The 25709-nt window shown below is 39.1% G+C and overlaps 1 protein-coding gene across 2 annotated transcripts in view; it reads left to right on the top strand.

Moving 5' to 3' along the window:
* TMEM232 (transmembrane protein 232) overlaps nt 1-24448 on the top strand; it is a 101805-nt gene extending 77357 nt beyond the window's left edge. For both annotated transcript variants that reach the window (XM_072140522.1, XM_072140530.1), the window contains exons 13-14: nt 16980-17073; nt 24021-24448. In XM_072140522.1, coding sequence (XP_071996623.1) covers nt 16980-17073; nt 24021-24221 — 295 coding nt within the window. In that variant the 3' untranslated portion in view covers nt 24222-24448. The remainder of the gene's footprint in view (nt 1-16979; nt 17074-24020) is intronic.
* Nucleotides 24449-25709: the final 1261 nt, after the last annotated feature.

The raw sequence follows: 25709 nt of genomic DNA, 5'->3' as shown, positions 1-25709 counted from the left end.
TTACCATTTTGAAAATTTCCTGAACACGTTGAAAATAGGGAGACATCACATACAAAGCATCCATTGGATATTTGTCTGACTTCCGACATCCTGCAATCACATTTTAGTACCTGTCATTCCATTCTCCTGAATTACATTTCTGAAAAGTAACTTATGTCCGTCATGGACCCTACAGCATCACTGAACAGTCTGTCTGAACAGTAAATCAATACACATACTTTGTTTTGCAGGCGGTAGTAATAATCGACAGTAGACTACCACAGCTTCTGACTCATAAACATTAGATGCTCAGATAGAAACATAGAAAATTGTCTGTTCTTAGGCCAAATGCAAACAGCTGTCTGGTAAAATATTAACGAGGATTTCAATAGTAAGTGGTGAATGCAAGATGCTAACAGGTGCATATTAAGTGGATTTTAAGGATTTGATGGTGAATTCAATGGGTTGAAAGACTCTAAATTCAGTTTTTTAAATCAATATTCTGAAAGTTGTTATAAACAATATTTAATAATCATATGTTTCCCAATCAACTTACAATAATTGTTCAAATAAGAAATCAGAATGATAGGACATGGCATTTTTTGGTCAAAGACCTCACCCATAACATTATGAGAGTGATAGTTAATGAACACACAATTTTGCAGGTAAAACTAAAGCTTTATTCCCATTACATTGATAAATAACTGCGCTATTATACAGGTAAGACTACAGTGTTACCAGGAAAAGCAACTGATAACTGGCCATCTGAAAACATTGTCAATGGGATGAGTGAGCACAGCCTTTGTATTTACCCTCAATGTACATATTACATAATTGCTATAATCTATGACTTAGAGTTTCAAACACTTGGAGTTTAAAGAGTTGGCTACTTCGTGGTCATTTTTTATCATGTATTCAGGACATGATATTAAACAACTTACCAATATACTACAGGGGCTTGCAGGCTATAAACTACAGGGGGCTGGCAGGCTATAAACTACAGGGGGCTGGCAGGCTATAAACTACAGGGGGCTGGCAGGCTATATACTACAGGGGCTGGTAGGCTATATACTACGGGGGCTGCCAAGCTATATACTACAGGGGTGGGCAGGCTATATATTACAGGGGCTGGCAGGCTATATATTACAGGGGCTGGCAGGCTATATACTACAGGGGCTGGCAGGACATATACTACAGGGGCTGTGACCAATGCATTTCCCACCCTCGGCTTATACTCGAGTCAATAGATTTTTCCAGTTTTGTGTTAAAATTATGGGTCTCGGCTTGTACTCGGATCGGGTTATGCTCAGGTATATACGGTATATCTCTACATAATGAAAAATTAATAACCCCTTTAAAAGGAACCTTTCAATTGTCGTCTAAATAAATTGTCATTTTTATTTATATGCAAATAAGCAATTCAGTGCTCCATGGGCATGGTTATGTGGTACAGGGCACACTCTTGTCCAGTTTTACATTGGGTACACGAATAGTGAATCAGTGCTGAAAAAGTGCTGCTGGAAAAAGATAATAAACAATTTGCTTCAGCCTAAATTTTCCAGGTTTGCATGAAAAAAGGCTTTATTATGCTATATGTTTTATAATATTATTCTTCTCATCTAAGAGACTAAGGTAATTCAGAAATTTCCATTATAGTTTTCTTTTTAGTGTTCTCTTTGTTTTTTTTATCAAGGTCATACAAATGTTCCCATTGCATGCAGTGTATTGGAGTATGTATAGGAATTGGAGTATTGTCTGTAGAGTACCTTAGAAACTTATGGATTCAAGGGTACATTTTCTTTCTATGCATTTAACAGAAAAGAGCATTTACTAGTCTCCCTTATGCGTTTTCTAAAAGACTAAAACAAAACATTGGTAAGGGATTTCAATGCCCACAAAGGCCTTGAGTAGCCATTACCAGCCTACCCTTTACAATGTATGCTTTGTTTTATGGATTCATGTGAAATCTGAGATGTTAATGCTGTTTCCTTATATTCAGTATACAGATATAGTAAGCATTAACATGACTTTCAACATACTGCTATTTCAGGAGGTGTGTTTACAGGACCCTTAGCAGACCATAAGGTGCCTCTGTACCATATAAAGAAACCAGTGCTAAAAACAATACATTGTAGTTGTGGGAACAGGTACATATTTAACATAGGATCCATAAGCTTCAGTTTAAGGCTCATTCACATTCATTACATTAAGACATAAATCAAATGTTGCAGCGTAGGTGGACACGTGGTGAGGGAGCAGAGGGTGAGGGTTTTCAGGTTACATTTAAGGGTTTGGAAGGTCGGGGACAGTCTGACATATTTTGGTAGAGAGTTCCAGAGTACGGGAGAGGCATGGGAGAAGACCAGTATACGGTTGTAAGAAGAGCGGATGTTATTACAGTGAAGTTAAACTTCCTGTAGGGACCGAAGATTACGTGTGGGACGGTATTGGCTAATTAGTTAAGAGATATATGAAGGGGACAGTATGTGGACAGCTTTGTAAATTATTGTTAGTATTTTAAATTGAATTTGTTGTGCAATGGGTAACCAGTTGAGAGACTGGCAGAGAGGAGAGGCAGCGGAGAAGCAAGGAGACAGATGGGCAGCAGAGTTAAGGATTGGAAGGATGTTAGTTTTCTGGAAAACCACATATCACAGAGAAGAATGTTGAGTAGTCCAAGCAGGAGATGATGAGGGTATGGACTAGTCATTTTGTAGACTCTGGATTGAGGAAGGGTCAGATGCGAGAGATGTTCTTGAGATGGAGGCGGCAGGTTGTAGTAAGAGTCTGGATGTGAGGCTTATAGGATAAGGCAAAGTGAAAGATTCCAAGGAAGCAAACTTTAGGAACCTGGGAGAGTGTGGAACCATGAATTGTAAACATGAAAAACTTGGCTTTCTGCACCAAATGCAAGTTAAAAATAATTATTCATCTTTATTCATTCGTCATTATAAAATTACATGTAATACATACATTGCATGTATTGCATGTAGCTTTTATAATGACGAAGAATTATTTTGCATCTGGTGTAATGAATGAGGAGGAAAATCTGTAGTATGGCAGTATATAGTAGGATCAATTGGACATCCTAGGGTTAAAGTACCCTAGGGAGTCTGAAAAATAGTAAAAGTAAAAAAAAAATATATATAATAAAAAAACCCGAAAAATTCAAATCCCTTCCCTAGAACTGATATAAATAAACAGTGAAAATCTCAAACACATTAGGTATTGCCGCGTCCGAAAATGCCAGATCTATCAAACTATAATAAAGTTTTTTCATTGCATTTAACCCTGTAACGGAAAATAGTGCCCAAAGTCGAAAATGGCACTTTTTTGCCATTGAAAAATATAAAACATTTTTGTAAATGTATGAAAACATTATAAAACCTATACAAATTTGGTATCCCCGTGATCATACCGACCCAAAGAATAAAGTAGACATGTCATTTGGGGCTCGCAGTGAAAGCCGTAAATTCCAAGCCCACAAGAAAACACAGCAAATGCGTTTTTCACCAATTTCACTGCATTTTGAATTTTTTTCCCACTTCCCAGTACACGGCAGGGAATAATAAATACCATCACTATAAAGTGCAATTTGTTAAGCAGAAAACAAGCCATCACAGAGCTCTTTGCTTGTAAAAAAAAAGTTGTAGATTTTTGATTGTGGGGAGTGAAAAATGGAAATGAAAAAACAAAAAAGGGTGAGGTCCGTAAAGTGTTAAACCTCTTCCTGCCACGGCCCTTTTTTATTTTTGCATCCCCATTTTTCTCTCCCCACCTTCAAAAATTGGTGAAAGAAATGCATTTGCGCCGTTTTCTTGTGTGCTTAGTTTTTACGGCTTTCACCGTGCACCCCAAATGACTTGTCTACTTCATTCTTTGGGTCGGTGTGATAACTGGGATACCACATTTGTATAATTTTTATAATGTTTTTATGCATTTACCTCCTGCACAATTTTTTAAAAAAATTTTTGGCATCTTCTGACGCTAATAACTTTTTCATACTTCGGTGTACGGAACTATGGGTGGTGTCATTTTTTGTGACTTTGAATTACATTTTCAATGCTTCTATTTTTCAGACTGTACGGCCTTTTGATCACTTTTTTAAATGTCAAAAAAGTGCTATTTTCCTTTATGGGGTTAAACACAGTGAAACCGTTATTATATTTTGTTAGATTTTGAATTTTTGGAAGCTGCGATACCTAACTTGTTTATGATTTTTACTGTTTATTTTTTGTTTACTAAAGGGGGGGGTTAAATTTTCAGTTTTTAATATAATTTTTTAAAAACTTTTTAAAATAATTTTTTACTATTTTTCAGACCCCCTAGGGTACTTTAACCCCAGTTTGTCTGATTGATCCTACCATTTAGGGCCATACTACAGTATGGCAGTATATGGGGATTTTCCTCTGCATTCATTACAATGTGCGAATCAAAACTAGACAGCCTCGGGTCTTCGGAAGACACAAGGCTGTCATGGTAACCGATCGTGTTGTTAAGGGGTTAAAGAAGAGCATAACAGAACTGCAAAAATTGATCTGGACATTCAGGCATAAATGACCCTCAGTCCCGAAGGGGTAAAGGCTCAGCCTTATCTTTTGTAATGTAATATGTTTCGCTTTATATGGATGTGGCTTTTGAACACTTTAACTTACCAAAGTGACTTAGAAATAGTTTTCTCATGACACGTACTTCATATAAATTATTTATTCTATGAGGCAGTATGATTATGGTGATACAATACTTCTAAATTTATTCTTAGGTTGTACAAATTTTTCTGAATAAAACATCATGGGGAATATTTATCAAACTGGCTGCGCCAGTTTTCTGGCACAGTTTGTGTATAAATACATACGCAAACTACTTGCACATGTATTTATGTAGTGTTTGCATGAGTTGTATGTTGAGGCTGCACTGTGTCTGCCACAACACAAAACGTTTCACCTAAATGGAAGTCTGACATAATTGTGGCGCATCATTCTGTGGTAGATATTTTTTTAAACACTTTTATAGCATTTTTTGTGAGATGATATACGGTAAGTAAACTTGTGACGATTTTCACTTTTTTACCCATTATATGTAACTTTTATATGAAAGGGGGTTTTGGGCTATTTTTATTAGTTTAATGATTTATTTTTATACAGTTAGGGCCAGAAATATTTGGACAGTGACACAATTTTGGCGAGTTGGGCTCTGCATGCCACCACATTGGATTTGAAATGAAACCTCTACAACAGAATTCAAGTGCAGATTGTAACGTTTAATTTGAAGGGTTGAACAAAAATATCTGATAGAAAATGTAGGAATTGTACACATTTCTTTACAAACACTCCACATTTTATGAGCTCAAAAGTAATTGGACAAATAAACATAACCCAAACAAAATATTTTTATTTTCAATATTTTGTTGCAAATCCTTTGGAGGGAATCACTGCCTTAAGACTGGAACCCATGAACATCACCAAATGCTGGGTTTCCTCCTTCTTAATGCTTTGCCAGGCCTTTACAGCCGCAGCCTTCAGGTCTTGCTTGTTTGTGGGTCTTTCCGTCTTAAGTCTGGATTTGAGCAAGTGAAATGCATGCTCAATTGGGTTAAGATCTGGTGATTGACTTGGCCATTGCAGAATGTTCCACTTTTTTGCACTCATGAACTCCTGGGTAGCTTTGGCTGTATGCTTGGGGTCATTGGCCATCTGTACTATGAAGCGCCGTCCAATCAACTTTGCAGCATTTGGCTGAATCTGGGCTGAAAGTGTATGCTCCCGGTACACTTCAGAATTCATCCGTCTACTCTTGTTTGCTGTTATGTCATCAATAAACACAAGTGACCCAGTGCCATTGAAAGCCATGCATGCCCATGCCATCACGTTGCCTCCACCATGTTTTACAGAGGATGTGGTGTGCCTTGGATCATGTGCCGTTCCCTTTCTTCTCCAAACTTTTTTCTTCCCATCATTCTGGTACAGGTTGATCTTTGTCTCATATGTCCATAGAATTCTTTTCCAGAACTGAGCTGGCTTCTTGAGGTGTTTTTCGGCAAATTTAACTCTGGCCTGTCTATTTTTGGAATTGATGAATGGTTTGCATCTAGATGTGAACCCTTTGTATTTACTTTCATGGAGTCTTCTCTTTACTGTTGACTTAGAGACAGATACATCTACTTCACTGAGAGCGTTCTGGACTTCAGTTGATGTTGTGAATGGGTTCTTCTTCACCAAAGAAAGTACGCGGCGATCAACCACCACTGTTGTCATCCGTGGACGCGCAGGCCTTTTTAAGTTCCCAAGCTCACCAGTCAATTCCTTTTTTCTCAGAATGTACCCAACTGTTGATTTTGCTACTCCAAACATTTCTGCTATCTCTCTGATGGATTTTTTTTTTTTTCAGCCTCAGGATGTTCAGCTTCACCTCAATTGAGAGTTCCTTTGACCGCATGTTGTCTGGTCACAGCAACAGCTTCCAAATGCAAAACCACACACCTGGAATCAACCCCAGACCTTTTAACTACTTCATTGATTACAGGTTAACGAGGGAGACGCCTTCAGAGTTAATTGCAGCCCTTAGAGTCCATTGTCCAATTACTTTTGGTCCCTTGAAAAAGAGGAGGCTATGCATTACAGAGCTATGATTCCTAAACCCTCTCTCCGATTTGGATGTGGAAACTCTCATATTGCAGCTGGGAGTGTGCCCATATTATATATATAATTGTATTTCTGAACATGTTTTTGTAAACAGCTAAAATAACAAAACTTGTGTCACTGTCCAAATATTTCTGGCCCTAACTGTATTACTTTATTTTTTTTACAAGTCCTACTATGTGACACGAACAAGCAAGTGTCCGATTGCTTGTTCATTATAATACCCTTCAAAACTGATGTATTGCAGGGTATTATTACTGTCAACTTATGCAGGCACATAGCAACGGTAGGCACCTCCTAGCAGCACATGCTGGGGTAATCCAGGTCGTAAAATCTCCCTGGAGGCATTTAATAAGTTAAAAACACACGATTTTTGCTACAGCTGACACCCCATGCTTCCTGATGCCGGCTTCTAATGACAAGCTGAAGCGTAAGCAGCTGAGCATTAACTAGCAGTTCTCAGCGATGGATATATCTGTTGCTGAATGGCAGCAGGTTAAAGTTGTTTTAATTTAGGATTAAAGTAGTGTATCTCCATAAATGTTATTTTGCTGTCCAAACTCATTGAGGGAGATGTAACAATGTGGTGCACGCTCCAGCAGTGTAAAGACAGACTGCACTAGTTTTTTACTGCGCCACATATATAACTGTGATGTTAAATTCTGGTGCCGTTTAAAACAGTCTTGTTCTACTTTACACCTTCATGACATTATTCTAAACTGTGTATCACATAGTGGCACAAAGTCTAAAAATATTTGGCGCTCAGGCTAATTATGCCTCCTTTTCAAGAGACCACACCTCCTTTTCACAGACAACACCTCAAGTTAAATAGTGTTGCAAACTGGTCTTGATAATTGTGGCATTTTCGGGCGCAAATTACAGCTGGAAAAATTGGCTTAATATATCTTCTCCAACAAGTTTTCTGCAGTTGGTTTATAATTCATAGTATGATGAAGAAATGTAAAACTTACAGCTTTTAATCATGTAGCTTGGGGAAGTATATGTCAGATTTACTAGTGTTTTTGTCTATCAATAAGCTCTGCTATCTATGTGCTAATGAAACTATTGGGATAAGTTTCTTCCAGATAAAGTAAAATGCAGATCAATCATACGGATTATTATTACAGATACATAAGAAGTAAAATTGCAGAATTATTATGTTAAGCATTTAGTACAGTGTAAAGAAGACATTTGTTTCTGTATCAGATCAGATTTCAAAATTACCTGTCATGAACAATGCCTAAGGGAGGATGATTTACCATTACTTTATTAGTATCCATGCTATCTTATGTACTTCTATTCTACACTGTTGCCTTCACCATTTCTTAGCTCAGAGTTGCTGACTAAAGATACATTGTCTACTCCTCATTGAATGTCCAAAATGCATACCATACTCTTTTGTATCTGTTCTGCACAGGCATCTGTCCTAACTTGTCATTCATTTGTAAAACACCTACCCGGACTGCCTACAGCTGATACCAGAGTGTGGGTGGTGCCAGTGCTGGTCATGCATCCTGTAATATACTAGACTGGCTGAAAGTAGACATGATTCAGTCTAAGATCAATAAAAATGTATGTGTACAAGGCTCCTGGACCAGATGGGTTACACCCCAGAGTTCTTAAAGAACTCAGTTCTGTTATTGCTGTACCGCTGTCTAAAATCTTCAGGGATTCCGTAATGTCTGGTGTGGTGCCAAGTGACTGGCGCAAGGCAAATGTGGTGCCAATATATAAAAAAAGCTCTAGAACTTTGCCAGGCAATTACAGTATAATAAATGACAGCCAGCATAGGTTTACTAAGGATAGAAGTTGTCAGACTAACCTGATCTGCTTCTAAGAAGAGGTGAGCAGATGCCTGGATGTAGGAGCTGCTGTGGATATTGTGTTCTTGGACTTTGCAAAGGCATTTGACACTGTCCCACATAGACGCCTGATGGATAAAATAAGGTCTATTGGTTTGGCAGAAATTATTTGCAATTGGATTGAGAACTGACTGAAGGATCATATCCAGGGAGTTGTGGTCAATGATTCCTACTCGGAATTGTCACTAGTTATGAGTGGTGTACCTCAGGGTTCTGTGCTTGGCCCACTACTATTTAATATATTTATTAATGGTATAGAGGTAGGAATTAATAGCACTGTGTCTATTTTTGCAGATGACACCAACTGTGTAATACAGTCTATGGAGGATGTTCATAGGCTGCAGGGTGACTTGGACAAACTGAATGTTTGGTCATCCACTTGGCTAATGAGGTTCAATGTGGATAAATGTAAGTTTATGCAACTGGGACCTAATAATCCAAAGGCAAAAAAATGTCCTTGGGGGAGTAAATCTGGGAGTGTCCTTTGTTGAGAAGAACCTAGGGGTACTAGTAGATCATAAATTGAATAACAGCATGCAATGTCAGTCAGCTGCCTCTAAAGCCATTAGGATCTTGTCATGTATCAAAAGTGGTATGGACTCTCGTGATAGGGATGTAATATTACCACTGTACAAGGCATTGGTTCAGCCTCACCTGGAATATGCTGTGCAGTTCTGGGCACCGGTCCATAAAAAGAATGGCCTGGAGCTGGAGAGGCTTCAATGTATTGCCTCAAAAATGATAAGGTCTTAATTATGAGGAAAGATTAAAACAACTAGATTTATTTAGTCTGGAAAAGAGACGACTATTAGGGAACATGATTAATTTATATAAATATATGAATGGTCCATACAAAAAATATGGTGGTAAGTTGTTTCAAATTAAATCAAATCAAAAGATGAGAGGGCACTGTCTATGTCTGTAGAAATCAAGCTTTAATCACCAGAGGCGACAGGGCTTTTTTACTATGAGAGCTGTCAATCTGTGGAATAGCCTGCCTCAAGCGCTAGTCACAGCAGGGACAGCAGAGAGCTTCAAGAAGGGTCTGGATGCCATTTTACACCTAAATAACATTGATGGTTATGTTATATAGAATTGTTTCCCCTAAATCAGTTCCTCATGCAATCCCTTCCCTTCCTTTGTTGAACTTGATGGACAAGTGTTTTTTTTCAACCGTATTAACTATGATGAAACTATGACTATATTGAAGAGCAGGGCATTTTGATGCCCTAGGCAGACAAGCAGCCCCCCCCCTCCCAACGCGGCCGAATTAGTGCTCATTCTAACGGGAAAAATTAAATACCGCCCATTAAAAATAATAAAGAAATCTTAGTGGCCAACTGCTATGGAAACATCTACAATAAGGCCTCCCAGCCTTGAATATAGCATAAAATAGAAAAATATGTCCCTCCAGTGAAAATATCATATTCCATCAATGAATATACCAAACACATAGATACCAATGACTGGGCCACACATATAAATATTTACAAGCAATGAATAAACAGCACATAATAATATCCTGCACTTATAAATATAGACCAAAATTTTATTTACTACACACTTCAATATATACCAGCATTACATGTACTACACACATAAATTTATACCAGCAATGCATGTGCTACATACATCAATATATACCAGCATTAAATATGCTACACAACTGGGCTGTACTCGGGCACAGACATCACTTACTGTTAGGCTGCTGCTATTTTCTTCTATGTCTGTGTTGGCCTGGTCCATCCTGCTCTACTTTCTGTAGTCTCCTCAATGTTGCCAATCCTTTTCCATCAGGTAGAGAACGTTATGGAAACTTCTCTAGGCCATGACTTATTGCTGCAGAATTTGCCACCTGGGATGCCTCCACACTGTGTCCATAAAAAAAGAATCACAGTCAATATAATGTCCCCCAGATAACACCTGCATCTTACATACACAGATAATACACTACCATATATTTCCCCCTCATTAATCCGAAACCATAGCACACTAGCCAGTCAATATATATCCAGCCAGCCCCATAGCATATATCCAGTCAGTCCCCTGACCCCCAGTATATAGCCAGCTTACCTTCTCTGTAGTATATAGCCTGCCAGCCCCCTGTAGTTTATAACCAGTATAGCCAGCCAGGCCATAGTATATAGACAGCTTGCCCCCGGTCAGAGGTCGCATTAACGCCTCACCACGCGTCATAGACGCGTGATGAGGCGCCATTACCCCCCAAAATAATTGCCATGCGTAAAGTTACGCTTGGCAATTATTCCTTGCAGCGCGCAGGCTGAGCGACCCGGCGCGCGCTGCAAAAGAGGTAAATGTCGCGCGATCACAGCGTGCGCCGGACCGCTCAGCGCGACACTTGACACAGTGATCTGTGTCAGCAGCGCTCCGGAGCGAGAGCGCAGGCCCCGCGATACCTGTGGACAGCGGGGCTGCTGCTCCCTGTCCTGCTCCATCTCTACGTGCCCGCAGATCCGGACGGGTGAGTGTGTGATTGTAGGTGTAGTGTTCTGTGTGTGCAGTGTAGTGTAGTGTTCTGTGTGTGCAGTGTAGTGTAGTGTTCTGTGTGTGCAGTGTAGTGTAGTGTTCTGTGTGTGCAGTGTAGTGTAGTGTTCTGTGTGTGCAGTGTAGTGTAGTGTTCTGTGTGTGCAGTGTAGTGTAGTTTTCTGTGTGTGCAGTGTGGTGTAATGTTCTGTGTGTGCAGTGTAGTGTAGTGTTCTGTGTGTGCAGTGTAGGGTAATGTTCTGTGTGTGCAGTGTAGTGTAGTGTAATGTTCTGTGTGTGTAGTGTAGTGTTCTGTGTGTGCAGTGTAGTGTTCTGTGTGTGCAGTGTAGTGTTCTGTGTGTGCAGTGTAGTGTTCTGTGTGTGCAGTGTAGTGTTCTGTGTGTGCAGTGTAATGTTCTGTGTGTGTAGTGTAATGTTCTGTGTGTGCAGTGTAGTGTAATGTTCTGTGTGTGCAGTGTAGTGTAATGTTCTGTGTGTGCAGTGTAGTGTAATGTTCTGTGTGTGCAGTGCAGTGTAGTGTTCTGTGTGTGCAGTGTAGTGTTCTGTGTGTGCAGTGTAGTGTTCTGTGTGTGCAGTGCAGTGTAGTGTTCTGTGTGTGCAGTGCAGTGTAGTGTTCTGTGTGTGCAGTGCAGTGTAGTGTTCTGTGTGAGTGTAGTGTTCGCTGTATGTGCTGTGTGCGCAGTGTGTGTGCTGTGTGCGCAGTGTGTGAGTGTAGTGTGTGCTGTGTGCGCAGTGTGTAGTGTGTGCTGTGTGCGCAGTGTGTGCTGTGTGCGCACAGTGTGAGTGTAGTGTGTGCTGTGTGCGCAGTGTGTGAGTGTAGTGTGTGCTGTGTGCGCAGTGTGTGAGTGTAGTGTGTGCTGTGTGCGCAGTGTGAGAGTAGTGTGTGCTGTGTGCGCAGTGTGTGAGAGTAGTGTGTGCTGTGTGCGCAGTGTGTGAGAGTAGTGTGTGCTGTGTGCGCAGTGTGTGAGTGTAGTGTGTGCTGTGTGCGCAGTGTGTGTGTAGTGTGTGCTGTGTGCGCAGTGTGTGTGTAGTGTGTGCTGTGTGTGCTGTGTGCGCAGTGTGTGAGTGTAGTGTGTTCTGTGTGCGCAGTGTGTGAGTGTAGTGTGTGAGTGTAGTGTGTAGTGTGTGCGCAGTGTGTGTGTAGTGTGTGCTGTGTGCGCAGTGTGTGTGTAGTGTGTGCTGTGTGCGCAGTGTGTGAGTGTAGTGTGTGCTGTGAGTGTAGTGTGTAGTGTGTGCTGTGTGCGCAGTGTGTGAGTGTAGTGTGTGCTGTGTGTGCAGTGTGTGCAGTGTGTGAGTGTAGTGTGTGCTGTGTGCGCAGTGTGTGTGTAGTGTGTGCTGTGAGTGTAGTGTGTAGTGTGTGCAGTGTGTGTGCGCAGTGTGTGAGTGTAGTGTGTGCAGTGTGTGAGTGTAGTGTGTGCTGTGTGCGCAGTGTGTGTGTAGTGTGTGCTGTGTGCGCAGTGTGTGAGTGTAGTGTGTGCTGTGTGCGCAGTGTGTGAGTGTAGTGTGTGCTGTGTGCGCAGTGTGTGAGTGTAGTGTGTGCTGTGTGCGCAGTGTGTGAGTGTAGTGTGTGCTGTGTGCGCAGTGTGTGAGTGTAGTGTGTGCTGTGTGCGCAGTGTGTGAGTGTAGTGTGTGCTGTGTGCGCAGTGTGTGAGTGTAGTGTAGTGTGTGCGCAGTGTGCTACCGAAATTTTCATACTCCTCCTCGGGTAAAAATACTCCTCAAAAATGGTGAGAGGAGTATTTTTACCCTTCTGGAAAAATGTTAGTGCGACCTCTGCCCCCGGTAGTATATAGCCAGCCTTCCCCCCTGTAGTATTAAGCCAGCCTGCCTCCCTCTAGTATATAGTCAGCCAGCCTGCCCCCTGTAGTTTATAGCCAGCCACCTCCCCCTGGAGTATGTAGTCACCCCCCCCCCTCCTGCAGAGTAAAGCCAGCCTGTTACCCCCCCTGGAGTATATAACCACAGGCGTCCTCTCACTCTATGAGCCAGGAGGCGTCGGCTACGCATAGCAACCAGCGATATGTATATCTTAAAAATACACATATTACTGATTGCTACTGGGGGCCAGGACGACGCACCAGGATGGGAAGCGAAGGGTAGCGCCCTAGGCAATCGCCTACCCCAGCCTGCCTCTCAACCTAGCCCTACTATATGCAGTATATCTTTGAATCATTGTCCCTTGGTTTTAATTTTCCCTTTTAGCTGATACAATTCGGTTCATCAGTAATTCAGAAAGCCCAATTCACCAGTAGTAACCCTTTTGCATATCGGTGCTCCCAGCTTATCCAATGTTTAATATCCTTAATAAGTTCTATCACAGGTGGAACCAGAATACAATCAAATGTTTTAGAGGCACTTATATCAAGAACCAAGAATTCAGATTTGTAATTTGAATAGGAGCCCTAGCAGTCATCTTGTTGTCACATTGCATTTTACATATTCAACTCAGAATTACACATTATTAGGGGAAATTAACATAATTTCTCACCAATGTCAAATTATAATTAACCTGAAAGTAAGCCCAGAAAATATATTTAAAAAAACACCAGCCTTGACAAATCTGCTTAGATGTAAACATGCCCTATCTAGCCAGGTAGCAAGACTATGATTGCATCTCTATACAATAGTGAAAATATGTCTGTCATTCAATTATGACCTTTATCTATATATCTATATATATGATACGGAAGACTCAATACTGAGCAAAAGGGCTGAATACTTATCAACATTTTTTCAGTTTTTTTCTTGTTTAATAAAGTAGCAACAATATTTTGGGGTTTTTTTGTTGTCAAGATGGGGAGCAGAGATCAATTAATGACCAAAAAAAAAACAACTTTTCTGATCTTACCAATTGGCTGCAATGAAACAAAGAATGAATATTTTAAAGGGATCTGAATAATTTCTGTACCCACTGTATACATGTATTATTGTGAGTATATCCTTGTAACTATATTGTTGAATATTAATGAGCACCTAATGATAACATTTTCTGTGGGATGTATATACCCACTATGAAACACAATTTATTCACCGGAAAATGGCTTCTTGGAGTGCTGCTTCTTTGGACTCTTCTTTTGTGATACCTATATTGAAATTCAATTCCGGCACAGCTCTCCCTCCCAATCAATACACAGCTGCTGCTGTGGATTGTAATGAATCCACTATGGCGTGGACTGCAGACAGGACAATTCACCTTTGAAAAAATTGTTTGGCTTAAAAAAATTCAAAAATCTTTAATAGAGCTCTTGAAATCTGCATATCCAACACAATTATGATTAAGCTGAAATGTTTCTGTTTAAGTACTGCGCACTAACCGATTGCGCCACTGGAGCTCTTAGCTGAAACGTTTCTGACAAGACCTGCAGGCGCCCTTAATTTTATCAAGTATCATACATTTTTTTTTAGATTTGTAGTTTACATGTACATTGAATTCAGGTTGGTTTGCGGCATGCACATACCTCTGGACAAAGATCCAATGTTGTCACAGTGTTGCTCCTTCCCCCTGGTTGGTGGCTGAGCTTCTTGTTTATAAACCCGCCATTTTTATATTCCGTGGCCATTAGTTTCAATACAGCAGCGGGAGCCAACACTGCTTGTTCAGATGACCCAATGTATCTTATCTGACCCCCTGATGAGAGGCACAATCTGAAACATGTAGGGTCTTTATATCTTTGTAGGTGTTAGAGTGTGGCAGGGTTTCTGGCAGATGATTAATCTACCAAGCTAGCTAATACGGTTCCATCTAGCAGTAGCAGGAAGGTCCTTATCGGTGTATTACCACACCATACACCATCAGCTCATCAGTCTTAGGATGAGTACCAATCGTGCATATTCCAGCTAGTCCTATATTTATTTTATTTATATGGCTTTTTTATCTAGTGGAAGAAAGACACTTTCCACATAAGGTGTTTTTGTCATTAATATTTTAATACAACATTGAAAAAAAGTGAAGCTTTAAAATACACAATTTCATATACAGTGACTCTTATGGCTGATTTAAGCCTGCTGCATAGTTAGGGTTTAAAAGGTTACTTCATATTATTTTAGGATCCAACAAAATATATTTTTTACTGTAATATTGACTGAATCAGACATTTGGGGAGCTGAGTTATACTTTACTAAACCTTTTGGTTTCCCTTTTTATCCTTGTTCACAAGAATCTTTGTAATATCAGCTGGAAAATGTGCAGTAAAGATTGTTTCCAGCGGCCAAAACCTTTATGCTGCCTGCATTAGGGCAATGGTACTTGGTAAACCTAATCGTTTTTCTCAAACTTATTTCCCATTTCCTTTATTACTATACATAAAATGGCTACTGTGTTTACATTAAATATGCATCAAATCATTACATTTCCATTATGAATGGAGCCGTGTGGAAACACTGCCTTGTATGCTGAACAAATAACAGTTTTGTTAGAAAGATCATTGGTTTGTAGTGTTTTTCTCTAGGGAAATTATATTTCAGTTGTAGATACTATGCATTAAGTATACAAGAATAAGACATCAAACTGACAGACATTGAAGAGAACTATTAGAAGTGGAGCTGCCCTGCAAGTATGTGACAACCAGAACACAAAAAAAGCAAACAAAAATCTTCCTAAAATTGATGATTTCCATTTCCTCCACCAACAAAGAGTTAATAAAATTTTGCCAATTAGCTATAGATGCCCAAAATTACGTACCAGAAAAGTGCATCTCATGTTGCAAAAAAATAAGCCCTTATAGGTCCACATTAAAAAATTAAAAAAATTATAGCCTGTACAATGTGACAATGCAGAACTGCTCTGCATGGCGCCTCCTTCCCTTCTATGCCCGGCCGTGCGCCCATACAGCAGATTACCACCACACATGGGGTATCAAAATTTGTGGACTGTTTTTGCATTTAATCTGTTACAAATGTTTAATTTTCCACCTCAAAATGAGTGTATTGTCCAAAAATATTACAATTTGTAGACTGCACCTCCATTTTGTTTAATTTAAGAGTCTAGCTATTATTTAGGCCTCTCACAGTAAATTGAAAGTTGAGGAGGTCCATCCAAATACGAGTTTTGGGGATTTTCCAAAAAATGTTAAAATGGCACCCAAATTCTAAGCCTCATAACATTCTAGTAAAATATGTGGAATGTTAAAAAACCATGCCAACATAAAGCAGACATTTGGGAAATGTAAGTTATCAATTAATTTGGGTGCTATGACTTTAAAAATAAAGAATTTTAATTTTTTTTTTTTACATTTAAATTTTTTTCTAAACACTAAAGATGTCATCCAAATTTAGTACAATGTATCACAAGAAAACAATCCCATAATACCCCAGATATCTTACAGAGTTCCAAAGCTATAACCACTTATAGCGACACAGGGTAAATTTGAAAAATGGGGCCGCATCCTAGAGGCTAAAATGTGTGTGTAAGTGGGGGGAGCAGGATATTAATTAATTTACCAATATACATCTATTAAAAGTTCTGTTTCGCTTTCTTGATGTGGAAAGTGAAGCCTCCTGTCTTTTATCTCATCAGCCAGAAATTTATAACCATAAAATGGCCGCAGATGGAGGTTCATGTGACTGGCGATTGTTCATGGTCAGATAGAGATCACATGACCATCCGTCTGCTGCCATTTTATGGAGAGGATTGACTGGCTCAAGAAATCGAAACAGAACTTTTAATCAATGTATATTGGTAAATTATCTAAAATTCTTCCCCCACACTTACACACACATTACAAAAACATGAGATAAGGTGACCAACCCCTTAAATAAGGTCTCCCTTTGCTTTGAAAAAAGACATCTGGGATCTTTGCAGGATTCGTAGGCTTCTCACCGAAATCAGTGGAAGAATTTTTGCTACAATTTTACCCAAATATTTCTTCTCCAAAATCCACTGCAAAAAAAGTGTAACTGCTTCTTAGTGGAAAAAGGTCCTTCTAGTCTATGAATGTATACATATATAAGCATCAAGAGTATGTTAATGATTGTAAAAATAAATTTTTTTCAATAGGCAAGAACTTCTCCATGATGGATCATCTCCAACTCCGCCACTAGATTTTCTCACACGGAGCAGCATGGATTTGCAAAAGGTTGTGGAAGATCAGGTAATATGATGGTGTATGATGTGATGACATTGTAAAATTAATATGTGGGGTATTGCATAAGTTCTATTTTTTTAGACTTAACAAGTCATTGTCATTTATACAGAATTAGCTCAGCTCTAAGTGGCAACAGACAAATGGTTTACATTAACCATTGAATGCATGACCAACAGGATGTCCAACTGCTCAGTTGGACGTCTACATTAAAAAAATAAAAATAATTTTAGTGGTGATACATTTCATCTCTTTGGCCATAATTTTATGCAAGAACATAATTACGACTATAAGTTTGACTCCATCCAAAGCATTTCATTAACTTCCTCAGTTTTCAAGGCTCCGTGAGAAGATATCCTTCAGACCCAAGTTCATCTACTCAGCGTATTTAATTTATTTGGAGCAAACAAGTTCCCTTTCATCAGAAGAATGTATGAGAATGTGTTACCTCTTGTTCTTTCTGTGACTGAAGAGAAGCTGAGATACACTGAGAAGTGCTGATTTCATCTGACAGCAACCTGATATCTCAATGTTCACAGACCATCTTTTGCATTGTGTATGCTGAGCATTGAAACACAATGACTACATTTATATGTACCAGAACTTGCACTTTACAAGACTGAAAGAGCTGTAATCACTTGAGGCTAGAGCCAATCTTAAAAACTGTATTATATACACTGAAAAAGTCACTTATACTCGGGCACATCTCTCCTATATATTACATTATTTGGATGTATCAGCAGAACTGCTTTTATAGATTCACCACCGTGCCACACCAGTTACTGGATCCAGCAGAAAGAAAGTAGTATTCCAAAATCTAAATCTAAATGCAGAGCTACAGTGTGAATGAAGCCTTCATTCTGCCTGTCCCCTTAATTGTAATTTCAAAACTTATCTCTTATGTCAAAAGTCTATCCAGTCTCAGAAGAGTGAGCTGGTACTACTGATCTGCCTACTTACCGTGCCCTTTAGATTATGATAACCCCTTAATCCAACAAGCCTTAAAGGGAATCTGTTACCACATTTTTCACAAATACATCTAGTGACAGGTTCACTAGAGCCCTTTTACTGTAACTAAATTACACTTTTCTTTCAGTTAGTTAAACATTCCAGCAAACATTCCAGCAAGGCACTGTGTAAAACATTTGACATAGTGGGGCACATTTACTTACCCGTCCCGTTGACACCGCCGATCCGGATTGTCTGATGAGGATTCAGAGCTGCCCTGATTCGCTAAGATCATGTGTCCAATTTCCTGCATGTGTCGCTTCCCTGCTGAGGTCTGCCGGAGCTTACCTACTTCTTCCCGGTGCATGTGAGTGCTGATCTAGCGACACAATTAGATTTTTACATTCTGCGGTTTGTCCGAATCAGTTGGGTTGTCCGACGGTCTCACCCCCGTTTTGTGTTGCATGAAAGCCAGCGCCGATGCGCCACAATCCGATCGTGTGTGCCAAAAACCCGGAGCAATTCAGCGCAAACCGGAAAAATTCGGGAAACCCGACAGAAATGTGCCCGACGAACCCTTAGTAAATGTGCCCCAGTATTTCCTACGGAGCTCTATGGGGCACATTTACTTACCTGTCCCATCACATTTATTTACCTTTTCTGCCAATTTCCTGCATGTGTCGCTTTCCCGCTGAGGTCCGCCGGAATTTACCTTCTTCCCGGTGCATGTGAGTTCTGACCTTGCGTCACAATTTGATTTTTAAATTCCGCAGTTTGTCTGAATCAGTTGGGTTGTCCGACGGCCACGCCCCCCGATTTGTGTCGCATCACGTGCCCCAAAAACTCGGGCAAATTAAGAGCAAAACTGAGAAAAAACTGAAAACCTGATGGAACTGCGTCCAACGGACCCTTAGTAAATGTGTATGTAGTTGAATATTGGCAGACAGTCCCTAAGTACTAAATAGCAGTGACACCTGTCAATCGGGACTAGTGAAGTAAGACATTGCAGTGAACACTGCATATACAGGACTCCATGAGTATCATTGGATGCACCTCAGATGATTTGCATATAAGTTTACAAACAGATTTTTAACATTGCAGCCATGGAAGGGAACCATTTAGCGTTACAGCAATGCTTTTTAACCATAGTTTTTTAAGTTAAATATTTATTTTGGGTGGGTTAATTTGAATATCAGGTTCCCCTTAAGGCCTCAGTATTTGCCATAACTCACATACACTGTATTCTTGTTGGTACATTATTATTCCAGTCAATATCAATTTATTATAACAAGGAGTTTTTAAAAGGCCATTAAATATGAATTCATTTTGACCTTTTCCACGGACACAGATGTAACCAAACAGAGCTTGACTCATAACTGTTCAATACCATATAATACCCATCAGCAAATAATAAATAACTTTGCCAAGCTGGGTCTGGATTAAACTAAACAATAACCTATACATAGTAACAACTTAAATTGACCCACCTGTCATCCAATGAGTATCCAATACAATGAGGCACATTTACTTACCTGTCCTGATGCGTTCCCCAAAATTGTCCTCCCAGAATGCACTGTGCCGCGATTCACTAAGATCGTGCGCCCGATATTATGGATGTGTCGCTTCCCCGCTCAGGTCTGCCGGAGTTCACCTTCTTCTTCCTGGTGCAAGTAAGTGCTTGATCTTGCAACAAAATTTGAAAGTTAAATCTCGCACTGAGTCCAAATCAGTCGGATCGTCCCACGGCACGCCCCGTGATTTCAGTCCCATGAAAGCCAGCGCAGCCGCGCCACAATCCCATCACGTGCACCACAATCCCCAATTAAATACCTGTCCCAGCGGCACAAATCCTGGAACCGTTGGAAAAAACTATTAAAGTGCGTCCTTGGACCCTTAAGTAAATAATTCCCAATGCCTTGAACATAAACTTACACGTAAAACCAGTGAAGACCTGTGCAATTGGAATCTTGTACTGGGGAATTGTACTATTGTTTTGTAGCATTCTTCTGTATATGAGCTGCACTTCAGCATCATACAAGGCTATCCATATCATGAACTATGTCATAATTTTCTAGCTATGAACTATATATGTTTTAATTAAAGCAGTTCGTAAACTATACATGATACTCCTGGAGCTTATGTGCACAGCCAGAAGAAGAACAAGCTGCAGCTGCTTTTGTACATGGTTTTGCACTAGGAAGCCAACTCCTGGTTTAATATTTGGAATTATACACAGTAATGACTGGAATGAGTACAGATTAATTTGCATGGTAAAATTAAATCAGAAAAATTCTTATGCGAGTTAAGGGCCTTTCTTATTATTTGCAATCTTAGTTTCATCAGTCTGTACAAGAACTTAGACATTGAACTTTGTCATTCCTGTTATAATTTCCTACCTTTATTGTTGTTGTTAGTATTAGTACATTCTATACAGGGCATTTCTCAATATTGTCTGCTTTTTGTATAGAAATGAATGGCATTGGAGTCCAACAGTTGTTGAGACAAATAAATGGTTTATCCATCAAGTCCCAGTCCAGAAAAAAGTCAAATTGATAGATTGATGGAGGTCTCCTCTACTGACCCTAATAGATCTGATAAAACCAGAGAAACAGACATTGGGGCACATTTATTAGGGGGTTTGCCCCGCACTTCTGTTGGATTTTGCATGTTCTTGTAGGGGAAAACGTCTTGCACAGGTATTTAAGAAGTGTCTGCACCGATATTGTGGCGCTGCCTCGCTAGCCTCCATGTGACACAAATTAAGGGGTGTTCCATCGGTTGGTCTGAATGAGTCGCACTGAGCACCATATTTAACATGCAAATTGTGTCGCAGACCCATGTTAAAGGTACATCACAAAAAAGTTGGTGAACTCTGTCGGGCCAGTGCGGGGAAGCCACAGATTCATGATTTCTGGTGCACATTCTTAATGAATCGGTAACACCCAGCATTATACACGGAAAGAGCACTTTTAGTGAAGTTTCAATCTTTCTTAGTAAATGTGGCCCATTGCTTTTTACTTTATCAAACTACATAAGACTATTTTTAAACTTAGAGACCCTCAATCCCTTCCTGTTTCTCCATTTGTCTCCCATTTTCTTATACATTCCGTCTGTTTTCCCCTCTGACAGAGTTGCTGATGATATGTCAACCCCATCCCCATCAGGATAACCAAGTTGACCATCCAATGAGTCTAAAGCATTGTAATATCATACAATTGACATATGGGAGAAGGCTATTCCCAGTGCAGCACCTAAAGTACAGTACAGTCAGATATATCGGTCTACTAAATTCAAGATAAAAAGGAAAAACCTACAGTTTCTTTTTTTTTTTAGTATTTCTAATGAACATCACCAGAGACATAAATTTGGTGCATTTCTCAATTTTTTTTAGCTAATACTGCAGAATAATAGACAGATTAAACAGAAATAAGATTCTGCGTCATCGTAAAAATTAATACTTTGAAACATCATAAATCTTCCAAGACTAATTATCCATTTTTACAGCTATGCTGATGTTGCTTCTACTAACAAGATACTTAATTGTATAGAATTATGTACAATTCACGGGACATATATTACGTTTTTTCATCTGTAACTACCTAACAAGTAAGGCTTATTAAGTGCCTCTACAACAAATGCTTTATCTGTTTCCAACTATATTAAAAATGAGTCTATATGCAATTATTGAATTATTAATGCATTCATAACCTTTATTAAATGTAACGGAAAATGTTAAAGTACATAATGTCAAAATGATCATGTTAATTAGGTATAATATATTTAATCCAGATTTAGTCCAGATCATGGACTCCCTGACTGCAATCAGAAGGTTTCATGTTTCTCTATTATGCAAGGACTCCTGTCCACTGCACTTTGTTTGGTTTGTTAAAAATCCATGACAGCACAAATTTTTTATGTCACTGAGACAAAAATTAAAAAGTATACCTGTTCTGACTTGCATATCTTGTACATAACGTTTAATAACATTTTAATGGCAGAAGTAGTAGTATGTCAGTTTATAGTTAAATAACTGAGACTATAGAGAAATATGCAGCTTTTGGGGTTACAGTCTTCTCTTTTTACTCAATTCTCAGAATATTTTGGAAATATTCAGGAAAGACTCAGTATGACTGGAGAGCAATCACAGTGCACAGTTGGTATCTACACAATATTGAGAAAGAGAAAAAGGGGATCTCTCGGCACTACCCTGTTATCGATATTGAAGTGGAAAAAACAGGAGGAAAGTGGGTGTGCTAAAGGTGGAATACAGGTGCTTGACTGTATTAATAAAAATTGAACAAATAAAGGGAGAACTTTGCACCAAGCACCAATGCACACTGTAGATCTAAACCATGACTATTAGATATTTATTAATTAGAATCAGTACCAAAATAACTGAGTGTTGAATATATTTAAATCCAATTCTAAATACAATCAAATAAAAGCTGAAACTCATAAATGACTATGTACATATAATAATAAATCACATAAAAACATATACATAATATTCTAAATCTCAGACTGGGCTAAAAAGCAAAATGGCACTGAAGGGCCCAAGTGCACATTTATGCTGGATATGAAAAAACTTTTTTTTAAAAATCTTATAAGAACCATGGATATTCGGTAAAAATATCATATGAAAGTCTGGAACCATAGAGTGTTATAAGTGAGTCTTTGATTGTTGATAGCCCCCAGTAGGCATTCCTCTTATTAACGACAGATACTATGTATCTAAATGCAATAATGTATCAATATGTCTAAAGTGCAACAATGTTATGATACACTAGTCCAGTGGTGGCGAACCTTTGGCACGGGTGCCAGAGGCGGCACTCCGAGCCCTTTCTGTGGGCACCCGGGCCATCACCCAAGCACACCAGACAGGACTCAAAGAATCTTCCTGCAGTTCCAAGCAACTTAAAAATTGCTGCTTTCAGTCATATATTTAAGTGATACTTCACTACTTGGGTTTGTAGGAAGAGGGAGAATGAGTAGACAGGGCTACTGTCTAAATTATGGAGAAAGTCCTATTCCTTCCCGCATTTGAGTCCAGGGTAGTCTTATAACTTCAATGTCATTGGTGGCCGTGATTGCGCCCTCGGATGACACATGGGCTGCAAACAATGGTCCACTGGACCATAGTTTGCTGCCCATGTACTACATATGATCTTGTGCAGGAAACCTTACTCTGCTTTCTCTACTTCAAGGGATATTGCAGAAATATAAATGTCTGATACAAAATCCCATAATGCTGTAAATAAATGAATGCACCAAAACTGAATTTGATTAATCACAAAACAGAGCTTAAAGTTTGCTTTTATGGTTAACACAATTTTATGGGCTTTCTTAAGTAGGCAGAGTTAACTCCAAGATGACTGCCATCTACAACTACAACTCCCACGATCCTTCAGTTCTCAGTATCAGCTCCTCCCTCTTATGCTCTGCTCCCAGTGATGATGTAACAGACTGTCCTGCTGTTATCATAGTAATGATGTGTAACTGCCATCACTGCACATTAGCTCACTGAGATGTGTCTCACCACAACACTGGCCATACTGGATGCACTGCAACCAAACTACTACAGCCAGACCTAGTGGTGATTACATGACCTTCCCAGGCAGGTGCAGGACATGTGATGTGGTCATGTGACCAGTGGCCATCTTCTGTCCTGTGTGTTCTCCATAGGGACAAAGTTACAGCACTGATTAAAGGGCCAGTAGTATTTTAATTCTTCATTATAGTGCATGTCCACAGCATTTTTCTGCTAAGGGGAAAACTATTTTAAACAACAACTAATTACATATTAGCTCATATTTTATAATAAATTATGATTAATCCTGGAATACCCCTTTAAGTATTTTGCTATAATCATATAAACCTATACATCATGGCTTAGGGAACCAGAGATCAGCATGTATGATGAAAGCTTTAACTTTATTACACAGTATTTGGTTTAAGAGCATGTATATATTAATTATGAATAATAATAATTTATATAATTTTATCTAAAGTGGGTAAAGGAGCTGCAAATTAGACTGAGGGAAGAAGAGGAAGAGATGAAAAAAGAAGAGCAAGAAAAACAAAGGAAAGAAGAAGAACAATTTAAAGAAATTATGAGGAAAAGAGAACAAAAACTAAAGAAAAATAGCAAACCTTATGAGCTCCCTTGGTCTGTGGAGACAATAAAACCTGATGAAAATGTATTACAATGAGCAAACGAGAAAAGCTTATTCATCTCAAGATTGCCAAAGTGCCTAACAACTTCCATCGAAACATAAAGCCGCGTTCACATGCTGTGGACAATGTCCATGGAGAAATGATGAATGTGCCGTAGATTTAAAATAACAGTAAAGATAAAAGATTATGTACGTCATTCTATCTACTGTAGCAATATTTTTATTTATCAGTCTATGCTTCTTACATTCCTGTGTAGTTTACACCAATAGTATGGGTAGAAGAAAAGGTTTGGCGCTACGGATGGGTGCGCTTGTAACCCAGAGAGTTTTTTTTACCACAACACAAATTGGTATCTTTGGGCTAGGTAAGTATTTATTGTAAATGGTTAAAATCTGGTTTCAAACATAGGTACAATGGCAACGCGTTTCGGGGGAACCCTTCATCAGGCCAATACTATAAAACATGATAACAAACACAACCTCAAATAAATATATGAAAATAGTTAAGTACAAATTGGTTCACATGTGATGTGTTTAAATATAAACATATATATGCGTAAAAATTTAGAATTATGAGAATATGAACATGAGTGATAGAGAGATAAGCCCGTGTCTAGAGTATCTTCAGGGGGCGTGATGGAGACAACTTAGGATAAAGTACAAATGCAGCGTAGAAAGTATTTAGAAGACTATAGATGATTAAGTTTCTATAAATAAATGGATGCCAATAAAATGCTGAAAAGATTGGAAGATTATAAGTAGTCTAAGGAATGGAAAAGTGGCAGGGGTACATCAACAAGGATTGTGAGGCTATAAGGGGTGAAAATAATACTTACAGAATACAGCATCCGGGGGGACCAGCAGGAGCTGTAGGTTGAGAGCGCGCTGCAGCGCCGACTGAATATAAGCAGTACGGACGCTGGTGTGCGCGCGAACGCCAGATCGTGAGTGCGCATGCGCACTGTGTGTTCAGCAGCCACAGCGAGGTGGCGCGTGCGCAGTGGTGATAGGGATGGTTAACGGGGTGAATGTGTATGTAGCGCTTAAGCAAGAACTACTGCGCCGTATAAGACTAACTATAGTTAACTACACTGTTAGACAAGGCTCAATGAATATTGTAGCAGCAAGACATACAAGATGAAATTATAAACAGTATGATAGGAAATCGATATTACTTAACGCAATTGGATAAACAGCAATGAATAAATACGATCAGTGCATGAATAAATGAATAAATATATAAATAAATATAGATAAAAGTGCCGAAGCACATTAAAACAAAAGGAAAAAGTGTGAATATATATGATCAATGCATAGATAAATAAATATAGATAAATGTGTAGATGCACATGAAGACGCACGGAAAGAGGCATATATAAATAAATAAATACTGCACGGGATGTATATATATAAATATTAAGTAAAAAGTAAGTTAATAAATAAATATATAAATAAATAGTAAGTTAATAAATAAATATATAAATAGTTATAGATAAATGTGCTGATGCACATGAAGACAACAGG

The sequence above is a fragment of the Engystomops pustulosus genome, chromosome 1, assembly GCF_040894005.1.
Source record: "Engystomops pustulosus chromosome 1, aEngPut4.maternal, whole genome shotgun sequence".
NCBI classification, from domain to species: Eukaryota; Metazoa; Chordata; class Amphibia; order Anura; family Leptodactylidae; genus Engystomops; species Engystomops pustulosus.
Note: the sequence above shows the minus strand (reverse complement) of the source record. Positions and strands in the feature narration are given on the sequence as shown.